Raw genomic sequence first — 20,954 nt, 5'->3', positions numbered from 1 at the left:
TAGAAATCCCTGGACCATACTTCCGTGTGGCAGCATTGAGCACAAGGATGTGCTCCCCAGTCCCGCACAACCCCAGCTGGTCTGCCCCACCTGGGCTCTGAGTCTCAGGCCTCCGGCGCAGCATGTCCTGTTTACAAATATTATCCCATTGGCGCCTCAACAGCCTGGGGCCGCTAGAAGCGCCCTTTACTCTCGCCATTTTGCAGACCAGAAAGCTGAGGCTGGGAAAGGTCAATAAGGTAAGGACACTTGCAGGGAGAAGAGGGCCCCGGGGGGAAGTGGGGAGTGTAGTCCACCCACACAGTTTGTGTGTTTGAGCAGGGGAGGCAAGCGTGGCTCAGCGACTGGTCCCCCCGCCCCCACCCTGAAGCCAGACCTGGCTGCACGGTCCATCGGCTGCATCCCTGACCCGGGGCATCGCCTTGGTCCCCCCCCCCCCCCGTCCTTCCTTCTGAAGGTGCCACATCAACAGTGTGGGGTCGTCCATGCTTTCGAGTCGACAGTGATGGCAGAAGCTCGTGGTTGGTATTCGTTACGACAGCATTGAATGTCTGCAGATCACTGCACATGTTGTGAAAACTTTTACACGTGATATCGAATTCGGAGCTCATAGCAAGGCTATGAGGTAGGCATTATTCATCCCACTTTTCAGGCGAGGAAACAGGAAGGTAGAGAAGCGGAGTGACTTGTCTAGGGTCTCAGGTACAGTAAGTGACTGAAGTAGGATTTAGACTTCAAAGCCCATTGTCTTTCCAGCAACCCTTCCACCCTCGTACCTACTTATGTATTCATGCTCTCCTTTCTTCTACCAGTCATCCGTCCATCTGCTACCCAGCTACTCATCTGTACATTCGTCTGTCCGTCCATCCATCTGTCCATCCATCCGTCATCTACCCATCCACCCATCCATCCACCCACCAGTCTTCCATCCATCTTCCAACCACCCACCCACCCACCCATCCATCCTTTCATTCATTCTGCCAGCCAGCCAGGCAGCTAGCTACACGTCCATTAGGATCGAGTACCAAGAAAGTGCTAGAAACTACACTGCTTTCATGTCCCCTTCCTCATATATTCTTAATTCCATGCTTACCTACTACCTACCCCTCCCTCCACCCTAAAACTGCATATGAACACACACACACACACACACACACACACACACACACACACCCCCTTCTGGTGAATTGAGAGGGATGGGACAGACTGGGGATATAGATGATTCTTGGTTTGCCTTCTGGAAACCAGCGAGTTCTGCCTGGTGGGGGGAGGGAAGGTATACAGCAGACCCATGTGGTCCTGGTGGGGCAGGTGTGTGGGCAGTGATGATGCACCCACAGTTTGGTTGGAAGCTGAGTGCAGATGAGAAGGGCGGACAAGGCATTGCAGGCCGGGCCCCAGTGTTCTTCAGCCCCATCAGTGGGACCGGCTCCTGAGGAATGGGCAGCCCCTCCATTCCGGGTGGCAGGGATCACATTTGCCCTTTGCTTTGCGCCAGCCTGGACTTCTTCGAGCGGGCAAAGGTATACACCCACGTGTTTCCGCAAGAACTGTCGCAGTCATTAAATACAATCCGTCTCAGCTGCAGTTTTGATCGCTGGGGCATGCACACAATTCATCACAGCAAATTAGGTCCACCTTCAGAACCCCGGCCCTGCAGCCTGGGGGGTCCGTCAGTGAGGGGCGCTGGGCCATGTGGGCTCCAGAAGCCGTTTTGGGGGGGTGGTGATGGGCCACGTTTTCTGAGGGGGCCCTCAGAATATCTGCCAGAACAGCTGTCCATCCACGGAGGTTAATTTTCTAGACATTTCGATGATGCGGGAAAGTTTCCCTTTTAGCGAAAATTTGGAGGAAAGTAGAAATGGAGATGATCAAAGTCCTAAAATATCATTTCTAAAAACCTAAAAGCACTGGGTCAGTTTAGGGACCTGAACATATGTGTTCTGTATAATTCGTGACCGTGTGACCTAGATTTTCCAGGACAGCTTTGATTTCAAGTATTCCGTCGCCGCTATTGGCTACTTGTCCTGATTTTTGGCCTGTGAAATATGATGACTATATGTAGAGCTGGGTTTTCTCATCCAATTTTAATGAATAAAAATTTCAAGTTGTACAGGCCTGGAAAGATTTCAGAAACATTCAAGGGAACAAGTGTCTCCCACTTTTTTTCCCCCCCAACATGGCAAAATATTTAATGCCCGTCGGCGTGACTCACACTCACCTTCCCATCTCCCCAAGCACAGAGCAGGGGAAAACTTCCGTCCAGCAAGGTTTGAAAGCCGTCAAAGCTCCAGTCCTCTTGACATGATTTCAGAGGAGGCCTCAGGCCCCTGCGCTCAGGGGCAAGAGCCCCTGGTGGTGCCGTCTCCTGAGGCTGTCTGTCCTAACGGGGCCGGGCCCTGGAAGCCGTGCCGGGGACCGTGGCACAGGCTCGGTCACTGCCGGGGAAGCCTGGTACAGCACGCAAGCAGAGAAGCTCTTGCAGCCAGTGCCAGCCAGTGCTTGGCAGGCGACGTGTCGCCTGGATGCTGCCGCAGCGTCCAGCCCCCACCGTCCAGCTGAAGCCCCCAAAGGCCGCGTCTCGCTACTGCAGTCTGTACAACTTCCAGCCTCCGAGCCTGGAGCCCTGACGGCAACTCGGCAACTGGCAACTCATGAGAGCAACAGCTCAGGATGGGCCTTGCCCCTGTCTGTACCGTGTGACCTCTCTCCTGCCCGCCTGCCCACCCGCCCACCGAGCCTGTAGGATCCCAACCAGTTGTGTTTTTTTTTAATCGTGGTAACATACGCATAGGAAAAGTTGCGAACTTGACCATTTTCAAGCGAGCACGTGTGCGGCTCTCAGTCCCTTCGCCTTGTTAGGTCACCATCCGCAGCGTCCGGGAAAGTTCTGCAGAGCCACAACTCTGTCCCACTGAGCGCTTAGCTCCCCCATCCCCCTTCCCCTCAGCTCCTGGAAACCACCAGTCTACTTTCTGTCTCTCCGGATTTGACTACTCTAGGAACCTCACAGAAGTGGAATTATACAGTATTAGTCCTTCTGTGACTGGCTCGCTGCACTTAGCATAATGTCTTCAAAGGATCTCTCCGCTTTTAAGAAAAAAGCGTGACATGCCCTGGGCAGGGCGGGGCAGGGGACGTGGAGGAGGGGGCAGCTCTGTTTCTTCTTCTCTCCCTGACCCTGTCAGTGGAGGCTTTGCTTTGCCACCGTTGCTTGCTGGCTGTCATCTCAGAAACGCTCGCGGAGTTTTTAGCAAGCGCAGGCTCTGAGCCGACACGGGGGGATCGGCAGAGAACTGAGAGATGGGGTCCCTGCCTGCCGCGCACGGCCTGGTGAGGGCATTACCGTGGCCGGGAGACAGCCGGGACCTTGCAGGTTGAGGAAAGTGCTAGAAGGATGGCTATGCAGGTGCAGAGCTGCACCGTGATGGGTGGTCCCTGGTTGAGAAGGCAGGAGGGCCTTTCTGAGGGGACAGAGATCAGATGGGAGGGGCCTGGAAATGGGGGGAGCGTGCTGGGCAGCAAGAATGGCCCTGAGAGACTGAGAGAGTGTCTGGCCCATTTGGGGAGCTGGAAGAAGGAGGTGTGTGGAGCTCTGGCAGGGCTGTGGCCAGGGTCTAGAGTTCTAGGTGTGGTGGGGACCCTCTAGGAGATTAAGCAGAACTCTCCCCCGTCCCTGCCCATTGAGAAGAGAACCCGGGCCGTGCCTCTCGTGGGCACTTTAGTTTCTCAACTCATTGCCAGGGAGAGGGAGCCCTGGAGGGAACCTGGGTCATAGGCAGGTGGGGGCTTCCAGAAGGGTCCTGGTGGTGGTGCGAGTGTGGACAGGTCCGTTGCACACCGAGGGAGATGAAATGCCAAAAATAACAAGCAGCCCCTGAACCACTTTGTAACACGTTGGCAGTGTAAGGTCGGGGTGTGTGTGCGTGTGTCTGTGAATGTGTGTGTACGGGTATGTGCCTGGGTGTGTGGGGTATCCGTGAGTGTGTGTGTGTGTGCATGTGATTGTGGGGTATCCGTGAGTGAGTGAGTCTGTACATGGGATATCCATGAGTGTTTGCATTGTGTATGTATGTGTGATTGTGAGTTATCCGTGAGTGTGTGTAGGTGTGTGCATGTGAGTATGGGGTATCTGTGAGTGTGTGTGTGTGACTGTGAAGTGTCTGTGCGTGTGTATGTGTGTGCAAGTGTGGGAAGTAAGAGGAGCTCTGTGTACCATGCTGCGGTCACAAGCACCCCAAGGGCCAGTCCCCCCACAATGCCTGAGAGAGCATCGGTGGGTGATGGGTAGGAGGGTTCCTTAGTTCTTCGGGAGAAAGGAAGGCATGAAGGGATAATTATCTAGACTCTTCAGTGGGTGGCTATGGCACACTTGGGCTGGTCTCTCGGAGTGATTGAGGGAGGGCTGCCTGGTCCCTCTCTCCAAGCTGGCCATTTTCGGGCTCCTTTGTGGCTCTGGGGAGGGTGATTTCCCTGGTTCCCTAGCACCTGGCTCACTGGGAAACATTCCGCTGCATGTGGGGACACACCCCGGGCATGCAGGACAGGAGGGCCTCAATTCATCTGCTACTCTCCTTCCTCTTCTTCGGAATGTAACCGTGTAAGGCCCCTGAGCCCTATCCTAGGGTGAGGACCCTAAATGATGGTGTCATGTCACTATCCGTACCTCCACTCCTGCCCTGGGAGTCAGCCTGGCCAGCGTGCTGGAAGATGTTTGAGGCATCTTGAGGTCCTCACAAACTACGAGAGGCCTTCAGCTGCCAGCCTGTGGGCAGATCCAGCCTGCAAACATTTTTTGATCGGCCTCCCTAGTGCTCTAAACATCGAGACACTGTCTATTTTTTTAAGAGAGGGAGGGGGAGGGGCAGAGGGAGAGGGAGAGAGAGAAAATCTCAAGCTGACTCCACACTCAGCACGGAGCCTCATGCAGGGCTCGATCCCGTGACCCTAAGACTCCATGACCTGAGCCCAAATCAAGAGTTGAAAGCTTCACCAACTGAGCCACCCAGGCTTTATATCTATATCTATTTTTTAAATCTAGTTTTTTAGCCCCTTTCCAATAAGGCTCGGGTTCTTGGGATGACACAGTCCCCACCACACCTTACTGCCTTGCGCCTGGCCTGGGCCGCCCGTGCTTGCCACGTGGACTCGGCCGCTCCAGGCCCCTGCGCAGCAGGCCTGTGTCCGGGCTGGCTGCACACGGCTGGAGGAGCCCTGCCCACCGCAGCTGGGTCTCCTGGATGTCAGCGGCTCTTTTTCCGTATGGCGACATTTGCTGTGAGTTTGGGATGCCTCAGTCTTCCCAAAATGTTCTGTGTGCGGTCTTTGCTTCATAGATGCGCTTTGAGGTGGGAGAAAGAGCCCTCTCTGGTCTGGGAACCTGTCGGCCCAGAGCCATTTCAGTGGAGTCTCAGAATACCTGGTGGGTCTCTCCTCAGGCTTCGAGGCGGTACACACGCCGGATTCCTGCCCATCGTCATATCTGTTAGGGGTCTGACTCGGGCTCTTGGAGGGCATATTGTAATTCGTATTTGAGATGAACGGTACCCCAGGGGCCTGGTTCTGGGCAGGTGCTTGGCTGATGTGGTTGGAATGGACGAAGGAACCAAGCTCCAGAGACCAGGGCCAGAATCCTTGATTCTCAGTCCTTAGTCCCGAATCTGCTAGGTACGCCGACCCAGAGGGGCCCACCCACTGGGGACCCCTGCCTCCCTTTGGAGAAATGGCAACAGCGGTGGCAGCAAATTAATGCAGGACTCAGGGTCAGGGTGGCCTCTGTGGCCGAGGTGGGGCACATCTCTAAGCAGCCCTGATGTGACACCAGCCACGAAACTCCCATCTTCTTTATTGCGACCGCGACCTGAGGTCGCCTGGTTGCTGGCCTGGGATGTTCCACACCCGGAAAGCAACTGGGCGCATTTGCATTCTGAAGTGTGCACCCCGCCCCCCCAAGTCTACTGTCCCTCCAGACAGGTATTATTCCTTTCCCTCTTTTGTTGGGTGACTCCGAATGGGAGCCTGTTTGCAGCCTGGGCTCCTAGTAGCAGCTGCGGCTTCCCTTCTTATACTCTATTCTCTGGTGGGTTTTATTTCCAAAGCACACAGTACAAAACCTGCCCCTTTGGGAATTCGTTGGGCTTTTTTTTTTTTTTTCCCACGACAACATTTTCTCTCCATTTTCCCTCGAAGGAAGATGTTTTCGCACTCATGGAACTGGTCGTTGGCCAGGCCACCAGCTGGGGTCTTTTGTGTTCTGGGTGCCTCAAAGCACTGGCGAGACAGGTGTTGGAGAGGGGCTCCAGAAACCCAGGGGTCAGCCCCTCTGGGGACATCTCCAACAGAAGCAGTCTGGGTCCTCCAGCTCCTCCTCACGTGGCCCCGGGGGACTTCTAGGGCACCGAGTCGGCTCCTGCTCTTGGTTCTGCAAGAAAGTAGCGAATCCCCCCAAAGCCAACCCTGCTGCTCCCTGGAAGTTGGAATCTCCCTGCAGGCCAGGAGTTCCGGATGAATGGAGGCTCTCACCCGAGAGACAGACTTCCCCGGCTAAGCGGGTGCGACGCTCGCTTCCCACTGCTCTGGAGTGGCAGACGACAGCCTGTCTCGCTGTCTGGGAGACGGGACTGGGGAAGCCTCGCACACACCCCGGAGTGTGGAGAGAGGACGTTCCAGGGCTGTGTCCTGGGCCAGTGGGTGACTAGCTTCACCCAGGACCCCGGTGCCAAGGAGGGGTGTCACTTCACATGGCAATGCTTTCCGTGCCGTCTGTGTCCATGCTGGCTTGCTGGGTGGGGGCCATGGGGGGGTGCGGGGCACATACACGTCACCGCCTGGGCCCCCGGGGGAGCGGCTGCATCACCGGGCAGGCATTTAGAGGGAACCTTGGCCATCACTCACTCCTAATTTTAACGACGTGCATTAGCTAAATTGTGTTCTGAGTATTCCTTCAGTGCTGTTTATGGCGTGCTCTCGAGTGCGCTCGCTCACCGTTTGTCAGAAGTGCAAACTAGCGAACATACGAGCCTTTAAGACAGGCCATCTGTTCGTCTTAGACCTTTGGACGATTGTCAAACGCTTCTAAAAATAAGTGCTCACTAGCAGAGAGGGGCTGCCCAGGTGATCCACAGCAGAGAGGGAAGCGGGGCTGCCTGCGTCTGTACCCTCCCCAAAGGGAAATGTATAACTTGAGTGTTGGGGGGCAAAAGGGAGGCGGAACGCAGGAAGGGAGCCGAGGGAGGTGGGGAGCATGGAGGCCCTGCTGGTACACCTTTTTGGCTGGAAGTGAGAGCGTCTCCCCGTTCCTTGCCTTTCGTGTAACTCCACAGCTCAAATACCTTCGATGGCTCCCCATGGCCCAGATTTAAGGGCGAGCTGCCTCGTCTCACATCACGGAGTCTCATCAATAAGGCCCCCACCTTCCTTTCCAGGCTTGTCTCCATGGCACATACCCTGTGCTTCTGCCAAGCTGAATTATTCATTGTTCCCTCAGCATATGCTGTGCTTTCCACATTTCACAAGCACAACGGCGCCGTGGGTAAGAGCGCACTCTACACACAGACTGCATGGGTGCGGAGCTGGCACGGCCGTCAGTCGCTGCAGGGCCTCAGCGCTCTCCGTTTGCATGCCTTAGTTTTCTCATCTGTAAAATAGGGATAATCATCGTACTTAACCCCCAGGGTTGTTGTGAGGTTTCAATGAGTTAATATAATTTAGGGTTGAGAATAGTGCCTGGCACACTGAGCATAGGATAAATGTTAGCTGTGATCATTATCAGTACCATTGTCACCTCCATGCCATTCGCCTGGGGGGGGGGTGTCATCCTCTTGGAGAACTGTCTCTGTGCTCATGTGAACACGCACGCACGTGTGCATGCACACACACCCCCGTGCAAACCCTAACCAAGCCATCCTCGAAGGGCAGCTAGAAGGCCAGCTTTTTCCTTAAGCACCTGCCAGTCAAAAGTCCTCTCTCCATAGTCCCTTTTTGTGAAATGTCACCCCCTCCTTTGGCCACGAGCTTGTAAATGGCCAGGCTGGGCCCTATTCTCTCTCTGTCTGATGCCCACTGCCGTGCATAGGGCCAGGCTCCGTGTTTGTTAAATGACCAGCAACAGAATCCCACTTAGCTGGAACACGGCTGCAGTGTTAGCCTGAAGCGTCTACCTTTTCCCCTGGAAGCAGAGGAACATCTTCCTGTGGTTAAGGCAGGTTCTTGGACTTGGTCCCTGCTCCTGGAGACAGCTCTTTGTAAAGCCAGCCTCGTGAGACAGCTCTTTGTAAAGCCAGCCTCGTGGAGACAGCTCTTTGTAAAGCCAGCCCACCCAGGAATGGCTCAGTGGTGGGCAGTGGGGATAAAGGGCATTGACTGCAGCCTCTTTCCCCACCTCGAACCAGAGGGAGGTGATGTGGGGTCAAAGTGAAGTCAAGTGGGTTCTGCAGGGGAGGGCGGGTGGACTGTTCTGGGGGGGGGGGGTCTAAGTGTTCCTGCACCCTTAATGTGCCAGGGATGCGAGGGCCAAGCCCACCAGTCTTTGTCTGGTGCCCCTTGAGAGTGAGGGTCTCCCCATGGAACTGTGAGCTCCTCAAGAGAGGGCTGGAGCCTTGAACTCTGCATGGCAGTGCCCAGCTGGGACCCGACACGCGGGGACTCCGTGAACAGCTGTGGAAGGTATGAGTGAATGAGCGGGTGAATACACGGATGAGTGCACGCCTCCCTCCCCCACAGAGTCTCCATGCACCTCCCCTCCTCACCAGATACCCCACTCTGTCCCCTGGGGGGCAGGGAGAGCAGTGAATTGTGGGTACGGAGGCTGTAGCCAGGGACTCGTGGGGAGGGGACAACATCTGGAGCGCTCCTGAGATTTTGCCGACCCTTGGAGGAGGAGCTGGGAGAGAGGCACAGCGTTCAGACCTTCAGCCCTCCGGTGGCTCCCACTGCAAGCCCTGAACCGTGTATGGTGCCAGGGGGGCCCGGGATCTACGGAGGGGACAAACAGCCCTTCGTCAGAGAGCTCCCTGTCTGCTCAAGCAGGCGCTCAGGGACACCGTTTGTGGAGCACTTTGTCTTGGCCAGGCCGGGGAGGAGTCCTTGCACATTATTTTGTGAGTCCTCAGGGCCTCTGAGGAAGAGGGCTCTGTTATGACCACCCCTCCCCCCAACCCCCAGAGGTCAAGGATCTTGCCCCAGGCCACATGGCTATTTAGTGACAGAGTCAGCATTCAAACCCAGGACTCCACTCGTCTCAGCCCACTGAGGCTTGCTGCCTCCTTGTGATCGCCCTGGGCCGTGGTGACCAGGCTCAGGGCCAGGTGAGGTGCTAGGACTTTCCGGGCAGTTTGTCCCCAAGGAGCTGGAGTGCAGGAGGGGCAGGTAAGAGTGCGATCCAGGAGTGACGCGCAGCGCAGACACCCTCTCCATCTGGGTCTGTGCACGTCGGGGTGTGCGGAGAAGTCTTCTGTTCCCACAGACCGTATTTGCCAGGCCGGCAGGTGGCCAGCACCTCTGGTCTCCCCGACTTGACACTGCGCTGGCTGGTGTCAAAGGGAGACCAAGCAGGGTCCCAGACTAAGGGACGGAAAACAAAGCCAGGACCTTGAGGAGAAACCCCTATTGCGGACGAGGGAGGGCGCACTAGTATACACGTGGGTGCGTGATGGTGGTGAGGCACAGGTGGGGTTGAGCCAGGGATGCCTCCTGGTTTGGGTGACACCAGAATGGGACCAGGCCAGAACCTCTGGCCCATTCGGGCATGTGTTGGTGCTTTGGGAGGAAGGTCCAGCAACAGGCTCCCTGCACCTCGTATGTTCCCTCTGTGCCCAACGCACACCCTGGCTTGGGCTCTGGATTGGGGTCATGTTGCTGCTGCATGCCCGGGGACAAGCACCAAGCATGGTGGCTGTCACCCAGCAGGGATTCGGCGAAGGTTTGTTGAATGAACGAACGGTCATGTAACTGAACACAGACCTGTAACAAAGGGCTCCGTGGCCTGAGCGCTCTGCTGACCACTGACAGCTCGCATGGGGAGAGGTCTCAGCGGGACCCCCGGCACCCCGTCGCCCTTCACTAACTTGTGTCCCAGGGGCAGGTGGCCCAGTGCGCCAGGCCCGGGCCCCCGACACAGGTCCTAGCAGAAACCTCTCGCCACAAGAGCCGCGTGCACTCTGCCGAGCGAGTGCTTCTCAGCCGCAAACCAGTGCCCCCCCATCCCCTCCCTCCCTTTCCCCCGTTTTATTTTTCTCACCTGCTTCTCGGCCCACACCTGCGTCTCCCTGGCAAGCGGAGAGGCCCTTGTGGATGCCAGGCCTCCCCTCTGGGCGCCTTCCAGGTCTTCCTGGCTCCCACCCCCACCCCAGCCCCGGCCTTTATGGTGCTGGGAAGTGTTGATCTGCAGGGTTGAGTATCTTTAAAATATGATTTTCTTCCTTCGCCGAAGGGGCTAAATATAGCACTGGCATAAATAGAGAAATAGACACTAAGCCAGATGCCCTTGTGAGAGCCGTGCGGGTGGACGGGGCTCTTGAAGACGGCTGGACGAAGCCCCCCTGCCCCCCGCCCCTCGAACCACAGCTCGGAGCCGCGGGGTAGGAGCCGCGGGTCTTGGGGTTTATTCAGCTGTGCCGATCGGCAGAGGCTCTGCCAGGAGCCGCTCGGCGCACAGGTGTGTAGGGTGATTGGTGAGTCCTGGTGACGGGTCCCCGCCACCCCCCTCTGCCCTTCCAGCGACTGTGCCCTCAGCCTATGGAGGAGCTGATGCCCTCCCCGGCTGAACACCTGGCCTCCTCGGCACCCCCGCCTCGCACGCACTTATTGGGTGGCGTGGACCGTTCTCTCTCGCTGAGCCGCCATCTGCACAAACGTTTGGGTGTCTGTGTGTCTTGAGTTCCCCCCGTCTCCCCATTGGGCCCCTTGAGAGGGGTGGGCCCAGCTGGAGTCTTCCCCTACCCCGCACTGTGCCCGGCCCAGAGCAGAGCATCCAGCAGGTAGCTAATAACGCAGTGCCGAACGAATTCTGGTGCCCGGCCCCCTCGGGGCATCAAGTTTCGACATTTCCATCTGCTGTGACATCCTGGGCTTTTGTTCTTGTAGAACTTCAGGGAAGGAAGTTTTACCCTTCTGTCTTGAGAACTCTCTTTGGGGAAGTTCTTTCTCGGGTCTAACTGAAGAACTACCTGCTACTGCTCCTAAGAGGAAAGGCCCACTGTGGTTTTCACCTGAGAAGGGGCGTTTATTCTCCTATTTTCCTGACCAGTGGTCCTAAGCAGAGGTTCCCGCCTCCTGGATTTCTGTGCCAGCAGCCCGTGGCTGAGCCAGCGTGGACCACGTGTGTTATACTGGCCCTGTTCTTGGCATCCCGGCGAGAAGCCATTCCATTATCCAGAGATCCCTGGATACCCGCCTCTCCCCAGGTTGGTGGTGGGTGGTCCTCGAGGGTTTGCAGAGACCGAGTACCGTCTCTGGCTTTCTGCTGCTTATGGAACGGTCGCACTCAGGGGCAGCCAGGGCCTCCACCGTCCGGTCTGCCATGTGACCTCTGGGGCATCACCCCGCTGGTGCCCACATTTCCAGGCTCAGTCGAGCCTCCATTCCTTCGTCTGTGCTGTGCCTTCCGCTCAGAATGTCCTCTCCCCTTTCCACACATCCTACCCATACACTGAGTGGTTTATTTGTTCTTCCGTTGAGTCATTAAAAAATATTTACGTGGTGTCCACTTTGTGCCAGGAACCATCATTTGAGGACAGAAAAAGAACTGTATGTTTATCCTCCTAACCTCCCTCCTCCCCATCCTCCTCCCCACTCCCCCCTACATAAAGACGGACCTGACCACGCTCAGATAGCACTGGCCACGTGGCCCTGTTAATTGGCCGGCTGTTGGCAGGGTGGCAGAGTGAGACCCCCGGTTGTTCCTGGGCATCGTGTGCCCAGCCCCGGGCCAAGCGCTGTGGGGCCGAGAAGGGAGGGGATGCCCTCCTGTCTGCAGCTCAGCGGACGACGCTAGTCTTGTACTGGGGAGGCACATAGATGTGTGGGAGGGGGGTCGGAAGAGCCTCGAGGGGCTGCAGGGAGGGAAGGCAAGGGACCCCGGTGCCCAGAGGACTTCAAGCGAGGCTCAGTTGGGAGGGAGGAGAGAGGGGGTGCGAACCGAATCACCGAAGGCTTGGAAGCTGGGTGGGCGCTTGGCTGGAGGGTGGGTCCGGCCCCCTGCAGGACTGGCTGCCTGTGCTTGAGCAAGTGCAGGGAGAGGTGCCTCGGCTGGAGGGTGGGCGTTCCCATGGAAACCGCCGCATCCCATCTGTGGCCTCAGACAACCTGCCTTGTGCCTCTGGGTCCGTGGCACCCCCACCGAGGTGCCAGGCCACGCCGGCAGAGTTTGTCGTCATGCCTGGTGCGGAGTGTGCGGGATCTGCGGACTGCGACGCCCGTGAGTTGCAGGGTGCTGGGAAGCCAGCCTTCTCGCCCGAGGCCCTGGCTTTCTTGGATTCCAGTTGCCTGGTTCCACCCCGCCTGATTCCCAGCTGGATGACCTTGAACCAGAACTGAGCCTCTCTCAGCTGCATTTCCTCGTCTTACTGTGTCCTACCTGGTAAGGCTATTGTGAGGACTGAAAGATGTCCCTCTAACGGCACCCAGCATGTGTGCTTGCCAAGCCCCAGCTGTGGGGCCTGTACCCAGGAGCCCAAGGAGAGGGGACAGCGGTGGTTGGCGCTCCGTGCTGCGGGCATCAGCAGGCATCTGCTATGTGGGGACAGGGCACGGCCTCTCCCTGGCGATGAGCTTGCCGCAGGGGGTGGTGACATCACCACAGAGGCGGCAGCCGTGCCGACAGTGGGAAGAGGCTGCTGCAGGGGCCCTGGGCCACGGAGTGGGGGTGGCTCCAGGCCCCCCGGTAAAGCTGCGGGCATCGGGCATCCTCTGGTGGCCCTCACAGCTCGACCGGGAGCCCAGGAGAGAGAGCACCACGTGTGACCTCTGGTGGTCACGGGCAGAGCTGCAGACCGGCGGCTCCCAGCCCCAGAGTCCTCACGAAGCAGGCTGGGGCGCCCAGGTGTGGGGAGGGAGGAGCACCCCGGGGACCTCGCTCCTCGGGCCTGGAGGTCCTGTGCTGCTCCCAAGCAGGGCTCTTCTGCCCTGGGTGGATTTTCTCCAGGTGGCATGAAGTTGAACGTTACCTGAGGCTTTGATGAGATGGGTCCGGATTTAGAACAGGGACCCCTGAAAAGAAACAAAATCACGCTTAGAGGCCAAATCCCACCCCCAATCCCAGGCCACTGGCTCCTATGAAAACAGACCCACACCGCTGGTCTGCTTGGGCTGGCATGAGGGGAGAGGTGCCGTGGGCTGCCATGAGAGGGGAGCGCTCGGCCGGGGGGTCCCACCTGGGCCCCGGCTGCCCAGGCGCGTTCGGGCAAACCGCACACTCTTCTGGCTGGAGCACGGTCACATGACCGGACTGGCAGGCTGCCTCCTTCAGCGCCCTCCCTGCTGGGTGACCCGTCCTCGGCCGCAGGCACCGCCGCCGCCCACTGGCTCCGCACGTCTGTGCCGCTCGGGGTGTTTCTTGGCCGGAGAGCCGCGTGGCACATCTGCTGTGTCCCTCCACGAGGCTCAGAGCAGCTCCCGGGAAGGGCTGAGAGGGGGATCTGGGGAAAGCCTGCAGGCGATCAGATATAATTTCTTCCTAATCATCAGAGCAAGAGGGAGACGGGAGAGGTGAGCAAGGATGTTTTTAATTCCTGCCACCCTCCCCCCTCCCACCTCCTGGCATGTCCCCCCCCCGCTCCGCTTGCCTTCCCTATAGCCAGTCCCCCTGGTAAGACCCGAACAGTCTTTAAAAAAAACAATTTCTAGAGAGCCCAGGTTGGCAGCAACGGGAACCCATCCCCGAGCCCCAGATCAACGTGGCGTCTTGGCAGCTGTGTCCCCCGAGCACTTTTTCCTGGTTGCATTTTGTGTTGTAATAATCGAGACGCTTTTCTGTGGCTCCCGGCGTAAATGCACTGAGTGGGAGGGGACGGGCCTGCTCTCCATTCTTCTGCCCTCATGCGTGTCTCCTTTCTTCGCCTTTGCAGAACCACACGATGAGCCAGCACGCACAGTGAGGGACCGCTCGACAGGACACCTCTCCGCAGAAGGCTTGCCGGAGACGCCGTGGGGAGGGCCATTTGAACATTACATCCAATCAAAGTGTCATTTGCAACCCAGATGTAAAACTCTAATGATTTGGCCATGAGGCGCTGCTATTATAAGCAGCTGGAAATGAATATTAATGGCAGAGATTAAAAGTATTCCATGCTCAGTATTTTTTATTGTCCTGCTACAGCTAGTGTGCTTTTAGAGTTTCCGCCGAAGACTACATTTCTAGAGTTAGAGAAACCCGCTTTTTGACGCTATTGTCCTTTGTTCCTTCATGTATTATATTGATAGTTTTTAAAAAAGGGTTAGTGTGATTTTTTTTCCTTTGCTTCTTTTTTTTTTTCTTTCTTGTTTTTCTTTCCCCCCCTTCGGTTAACTACTTTTTAATTGCAATTCTAGGTAATTGTGCATCGTGATGTGATTGCTTGGCTATTGTCTGAATATTTCCTTTTAATTTTTTAATTAAAGACTAATGCTTTGATTGGATTTGCCAGTTCACCGGACAGTGATTAAAACTATGTAATGAATATAATCGGTTTCAGTGCAACGGGATGGTCTGCTTTTAAATGTGACTTAATCTGACTGCAGTTACTAGTACAGTTCAATAAAGGGAATCCATGCGATTAGCACCGGCTGCCTGGTTCTCTCCTCCCCAGCCTGGGGCTCTGGGGGGGGGGGGCTGTCGTCACCCATAGGGCGGGGACCTGCACACGGTAGACCCAGCCTCCCTTGGGAGAGAGGACACATAGTTACCTAACACACGCAGTCTGGATCAGGTGGGCAGCGGCCACAGAAGTCAAAACAGAAGGAACCCTTAAAGATGAAATACTCTGATCTTTTCATCTGTGGATGGGGGAAGCTGAAGCTCGGGGGTAAGTGGGCTCATCCATGATGTTTCCTTGTTTCTCCCCCTGGGGATGGCTTTCCCGTGTTCTGGATGCAGATGGGTAAGTGGTTAACCCTTACCTGGCCAGGACTTCAGGCAGGACTTGGATTCTAGTTGTGGCCAAGGCGTGAGGACATGCCAGGAGCTGGGACTAGCTCCCCAGCCCCGGGAGATCCAAGGCCGGCGGGCGGGGCGGGGGGGGGGCGGCTGCAGAGCAGAGCCAGGTGGGAGCAGCGGGTTCCCAGCCACAGAGATCAGTGGGACGTGGGATGCTGAGACCCGTGGCCAGGGCCAGCACTCTCGTGGGGCAAGCGAGGTGCCTACAGCACAGAATCTCAGGGACCGCCCCCCCCCCCGCACTTGCAAACCCCAAGAAGGGGTGTTTCCTGACATTTTAGTTGCCTTGCTTTCCTCACCACCCCCCACCTTGCTGACACCCCAGGGCCCACCCAGCAAACTTAGTCTCCCACGTGGCCGTCCTCCCAACCCTCCGTCATGGCAGTGTCTGGCTGAGTTGCCAATCAGAGGCCAGGGCTTCAGAACCTGCGTGGGGAAGCCCTTCCTTGTTAACTTTTCACAAGGGGCAAGAAAATTGGTTATTACCCTCTGCAGAGCGGGAATGAAACAGGCAGACAGATTGCGCCTAATTACAACGTAATACTAAGTCACGGGCGTGGAGTTTGTAGCAATTATACCCAGCATCTTCTGACTCCCATATCGAGGGGTTGCTGGCCACCTGTCAGAGTCCCCCTTCCGGCCACCTCATGTAAGGGGCTCACGTGGGTGGGGCATTTAGTTTTATAAAAACATCACCCCTGCAAATCAGAGCAGACCCCTGCTAGGGCTGGGCAAAATGGAGCCTTCACCCTTAGAATTCAGGGTTCTTGCCTCCTAGAAGTCGAAGGCAGGCAACTTTGATTTTTAGTCCCCTGGAGACTTGGCCGTTTAGGGGGGAGACCTCAGGGTAGGCATCCGTGTTCCCCTGAGGGTGGCCAGCCACAGTCGGCCCCGCATCCGCAGCCGGGCCTGCCTGCGAGATGGCACCGAAGTCTGTGGGCAGGGCCAGCATGTCCCAGGGCTCGCCAGATCACCGTCTCTGGGCCCTCTCCAGCTCCAGATTTATCCTGAACCCCATGGAGCCCAGGTGAGTCCTCGGTAAGTACCAACAGAAGATTTGATTTGACGGTTGGTGGCGTAGGGCTAAATTAGTCACTGCCCCCATTAAAAATACAGCGGGGGGTTTAAGAGCTTTTCACGCCATGTGGGAATCAGCAGCGAAGCCGGCGGATGCCTTGGGTAAGGAGAGAGGCGGCCTAGGGGACCGCGAGGTAATGAGGTTTATGGCGATGACAAGGCAGCCAGGGAACCCCACCGACTCCCCCCTCGCCTGGGCCCATTGTTCTCTGGCTGGCTCTGCCCCCGCCCTTCTGCTGAGAGCCCCTCGTGACTTCGTGGGGGGAGGGGGCTCTACGGGGGACATAGGGGCCCTTATAGGGATTGGTATGTGTCACCATCAGACAGTATCGGGGTGGGTAGTGCAAGGCTATATGCCTGAGACCAGCCCCCACCTCTCTCCAGTCAGACGATCTGAAGCTGGGATGAGCCAGTTTACCTCTCAGCCCTGAGGGACCTCGCAGGGTCACTGGGGGGCTTCAATGCCATGATGCCCGCTGAAGGGCTAGAGACTGGAGGTGGGTGGCATGCTGGTTAGGAAGATGATGAAGCCAGGCCTCTCACACAGGAGGGGCCCCCTTTCAGCCTGGAGGGTGCAATGGAATCAGTCACGGGCAGTTTGGATGCCGGAGTGGGCAAGGTGACTGGAAGCCCAGGGCTCGTCGTTGCTGCGTTTGCATGGGCAAATGGTCAGTTTCTAGGGACTCTGTGGGCGCAGGAATTTTGCCCAGTCTAAGAAATGGACGAGGACACCTGGGCCACAGACTCCTGTCATTGGAAGCAGGTGCATAAGGGTTTTGGTCTGAATGGAGAAGCTGCCATAGGAGGAATCGTCTCCAGTTCCCCCAGCCACAGACAGTGCTCCTCCTAAATTCGCAATATGTTTAATATTTAACTTTCTACCTGTTCGTTTGTTTTTTTATCCCCCTCTAGAATGTGCATTCTTAGGGGTGGGTTCTATACTTGCAAGCGTTTAGCAGGTAGGACCCAGACTTCAAGCCGTCAGCCATCCAGCCAGCAGATATTACTGGGGATCACTGGGGATATAGAGATGGACAGGCGATGTGGCCCCCGCCCTCACAGGAGCTCACTGTCACATGGCACCCCTCTAGCAAGCAAGCCTGTCCGGAAATACCCGGTCACGCACGGCCCCAAGCGCTATGATGGACAGGGAGCTGGGTGAGATGTGGGGGTGGGTGAGATGTGTGAGACGGGTGGGGAACACGTGTGAGATGGGTGGGGACCACATCAGAGGCAGGGGGGCAGGGAGGAAGGCCTTGCTGAGGAAGTGACGTCAGCTGACACCTGGAGAAGGAAGGGCCCCAGGGAGAAGCCTCGAGTTGGAAACGAACTGGAAGTATCCTCAGGGGTCTCCAGTTGTACTGGGTTTCCATTTCAGCTGTTTTGAAACAAGCCCAGAGAATTTCAGTCTTGTCCAGGTCGCACGATTCAGGATAGAATTGAGACTATAATCTGGGTGTCCTGCCTTCTTCGAGTCCTGGTGTCTGATTTCCCTCTATGGCCACATTCTATCTGTTGAAGGGCAAACTGAATAGTAACTATTATTATTATGAATAAAATGGCATACTGTGTAGGAAAGACTGCTAGCTTGCCCCCTTTTTCTTAATAAATTAACTGATTTTTATCTGAGCAAACGTTACCTCGGAGAGGGTCAGATTATATATCCTATCACTCCTAGAACTTAGGTGGCCATCACTATTGGAAGCTATACTGGTTCTGACAATGGACTATAAATAGAAGTCGTATGGGTAAATTCTAAGAATTTTTCTTAAATGAAATGAGCTCCTCCCTTTCCCTTCCTGATGCCTGGAATGTAGATGCAGGAGCTGGAGCTCCAGAAGCTGTTTTGAACCATGAAGTAACCTGGCAATGGAAGACACACATGGATTGAGTGACAATACAGAAGGAGCCTGGGTCTCCAACTGTGCCAAATGCCTACTAGCTCCGTGCTGCTTACTTATAGGTTTCTTGAACTTGAGAGAGAGAGAAACTTCTTTCTTGTTTAAGCCATTATTATTTGGGTTTTTTCTATTTTAATTGAATCAGTTCTTAGCTACTACAAGTTAAAATATATACATATATGGCTTCCAAGTAAGAACAAATTGACAAGGTTTAAGGAAAGGGATGAGATGGTTAAAAATATCTAAAGATTAAGAGATATGCTTCAATGACATACTGTAGTCAATATCTATTTGGCCAATAAGTACATTGCGTTGGCCGATGTGGGCTGGTCTAGGCTTAGCGTGGCTGATCTGAGCTGGGTTGGCTGGCTGTTGGTTAACGTAGGATGGCCTTGGCTGGGACGACTGGGACACCTTTACTCTGTTCTTCATGTTTTACCCTTGGGCAGGGTAGCCATTGGCCAAGGTCAAGAGCAGAGCAGGGAGCGGTCTTCAAGCTTCTCGTTGTGCATCAAGTTTGCTCACGTCCCATCGACTAAAGGAAATCACATGGCCAAACTTAGACTCAAGTGCAGGGAAATACACTTCACCTTTTCATGGGAGGAGCTGCAAAAACTCAGGAGAAAGGGCTAGACTCAGGGAAGGATAGAGAATTAAGGTCATTACTAAAACTAATCTACCATGAAGCTGAAAGGCCCCCTCACTTCCTCCCAAGGCAAAGCCTGGTTGGTAATTAATGGCTACCATCTGTGACCACAGCTTTGGAAATGGGCAAATCGAGGCGGTCCAGCTCAGCCTTGGTAGTTTGGACCTGGCTTTTGGAGAAGAGAGGCACTCTCCAAAGATTTGTCTCCCAAATGCTTGTTAGCTGTCAAAGCATTCGAAGTTCATAGGGCCACTGTTTTGACAATTTACAGTTGAATTTGGTTCACTCAGGCTTCCTGGGAGACTGACCAGGGATTATACACTCTGCGTGGCATTCTCCCTTTCAGGGAATGGGAGAAAACTCACAACACGTCACAGAGATGAACATGGACAACATGGCCTTACTCAGTCTCTCTCCAAAAGCACCAAATGGCTGATAGTTTGCTATGCACACCCCAGCTGTTCCCTCCTCCATGCTTTTCCCCACGCTGCCACCTCTTCCTAGAATGCCCTTCCCTTCTTTGTTTGCCTGGTTAGCTCCCAAGTTTTAAACTCAGCTCATTGAATGTATTAAGCTCATTAAACTGAAGTGTCTAATTCTCAGGGCTACGACCTGGGGGAGGTGAGGTGAGGGAAGCACCCACCCTGGGCGCAAAATTTCAGGGAGAACCAACAAGCTCAGTAATTGAGATAAACAGTATTTTAATGTGATATTTTAAAAATCAAATGGGCACACCGCAACCTGAAGGCTGGCTGCCTGATTTTGAAAAAGGCTTATAGGATCCAGGGCTGGGTTAGGGTGAAGACAGGAAGCGTCATGCAAATGCAGCATTAGAGCCTGTCTTTATTTAAAATGCTGCTCTTGGGGGCGCCTGGGTGGCTCAGGCTTTTGGGTATCTGGCTTCAGATCAGGTCGTGATCTCATGGTCCTGGGATCTCCCCTGCTCAGCTGGGGAGTCTGCTTATCCCTCTCCCTCTGCCGCCCCTCACTTCATGCTCACTCTCTCACTCTCGGGTGAATAAATAAAATCTTTAAAAAAAAAGTTGTTATTTTGGGGGCACCTGGGTGGCTCAGTCAGTTAAGTGTCCAACTCTTGATTTCAACTCAGGTGACAATCTCAGGGTCCTGGGCTCCGGTCCCACATCGGGCTCCATGTTCAGCACAGAATCTGTGTGGGATTCTCTCCTTCTGCCCCTCCCCCCAATCATGCTTGCTCTTGCTCTCCCTCTAAAATAAATAAATAAAATCTTTAAAAAATTTTTTTCAATGTTGCTATTTTGTTGGAGGATTTTTTTGCTTTAATTTTGAGTTTTTTGAAAAACATTGCATTAAAGTATTATTCTGAGTTATTTGGCATTCACAGCAGGTTTGTGCCCAAGGCAAGTGCCTCATCTTACCCTAGTCCCTGGCTCCAGCCATCCTCCAGGCAACCCCCCACAGTCAAGTAAAATGTTTTAATAAGAAGAACCTTGATAACACCCAATGCATCACCCTATCATTGGGCACCTACACACCTCTGGAGCCGTCTGTCTCTGGACTGTGTATCAGTCGGGACAGGTAAGGTTGTGGGACAGTAACAAAAAGGACCCAAATTATAATGGCCTAACACAGCAAAGATTTCTCACTCACATTCCATGGCCATCCTGGATCTTGAGGAAGCTTTCTTAACAGTGGTCACTCAGGAGGCCCAGCTCTGGGAGCAGCCACCACCATAAATGTGGTCAGTAACCAAGCCCAAGAAAGAGACCTTGGAAGGGTCTCACACTGCCAATGCAACCAATACTCTTGCCTTCACGTTACACACGTATACACACACACAGACACACACGCAGCACTTCAACTCACAACTCATTGGCCAGTAGTTGTCATATGGTCCTACCCCATCACAAGGTGCCAGAAAGTGCAACCCTGCAGTGTGCCTGGTAGAACAGAACAGGCAAGCTTTGGCAAAGGGCACTGAGGACTACCACAGACTGTCTCCTCTTCTCTCTGACGGCAGTGGCCGACTGCTCCTATATCCAGCAGCCTGCACAGGATCCGGAGCGGATGAATATTTACTGAACGTATGCAGAAACTGCGAAAGTGAATAAATGTCCCTGAAAAAGGCCTGGGGGAAGAGAAGCATGTATACGAAGAAACCGTGCAGCCTAACGCTCTGGATTCAACCCTCAGCTTTCCCACTTATTAGCTGTGTGATCTC

At 55.1% G+C, this 20,954-nt stretch overlaps 1 protein-coding gene across 3 annotated transcripts in view; it reads left to right on the top strand.

Moving 5' to 3' along the window:
* The window catches only part of ZNF423 (zinc finger protein 423), a 318,969-nt gene extending 304,213 nt beyond the window's left edge, over positions 1-14,756 (top strand). For all 3 annotated transcript variants that reach the window (XM_026494717.4, XM_044382369.3, XM_057314098.1), the window contains one exon: positions 14,064-14,756. In XM_026494717.4, coding sequence (XP_026350502.4) covers positions 14,064-14,093 — 30 coding nt within the window. In that variant the 3' untranslated portion in view covers positions 14,094-14,756. The remainder of the gene's footprint in view (positions 1-14,063) is intronic.
* The last annotated feature ends 6,198 nt before the right edge of the window (positions 14,757-20,954 follow it).

The sequence above is a fragment of the Ursus arctos genome, unplaced genomic scaffold, assembly GCF_023065955.2.
Source record: "Ursus arctos isolate Adak ecotype North America unplaced genomic scaffold, UrsArc2.0 scaffold_19, whole genome shotgun sequence".
In the NCBI taxonomy this organism is placed as follows: Eukaryota; Metazoa; Chordata; class Mammalia; order Carnivora; family Ursidae; genus Ursus; species Ursus arctos.
The sequence above is the reverse complement of the archived record's forward strand: the minus strand, read 5'-3'. Positions and strand labels throughout refer to the sequence as shown.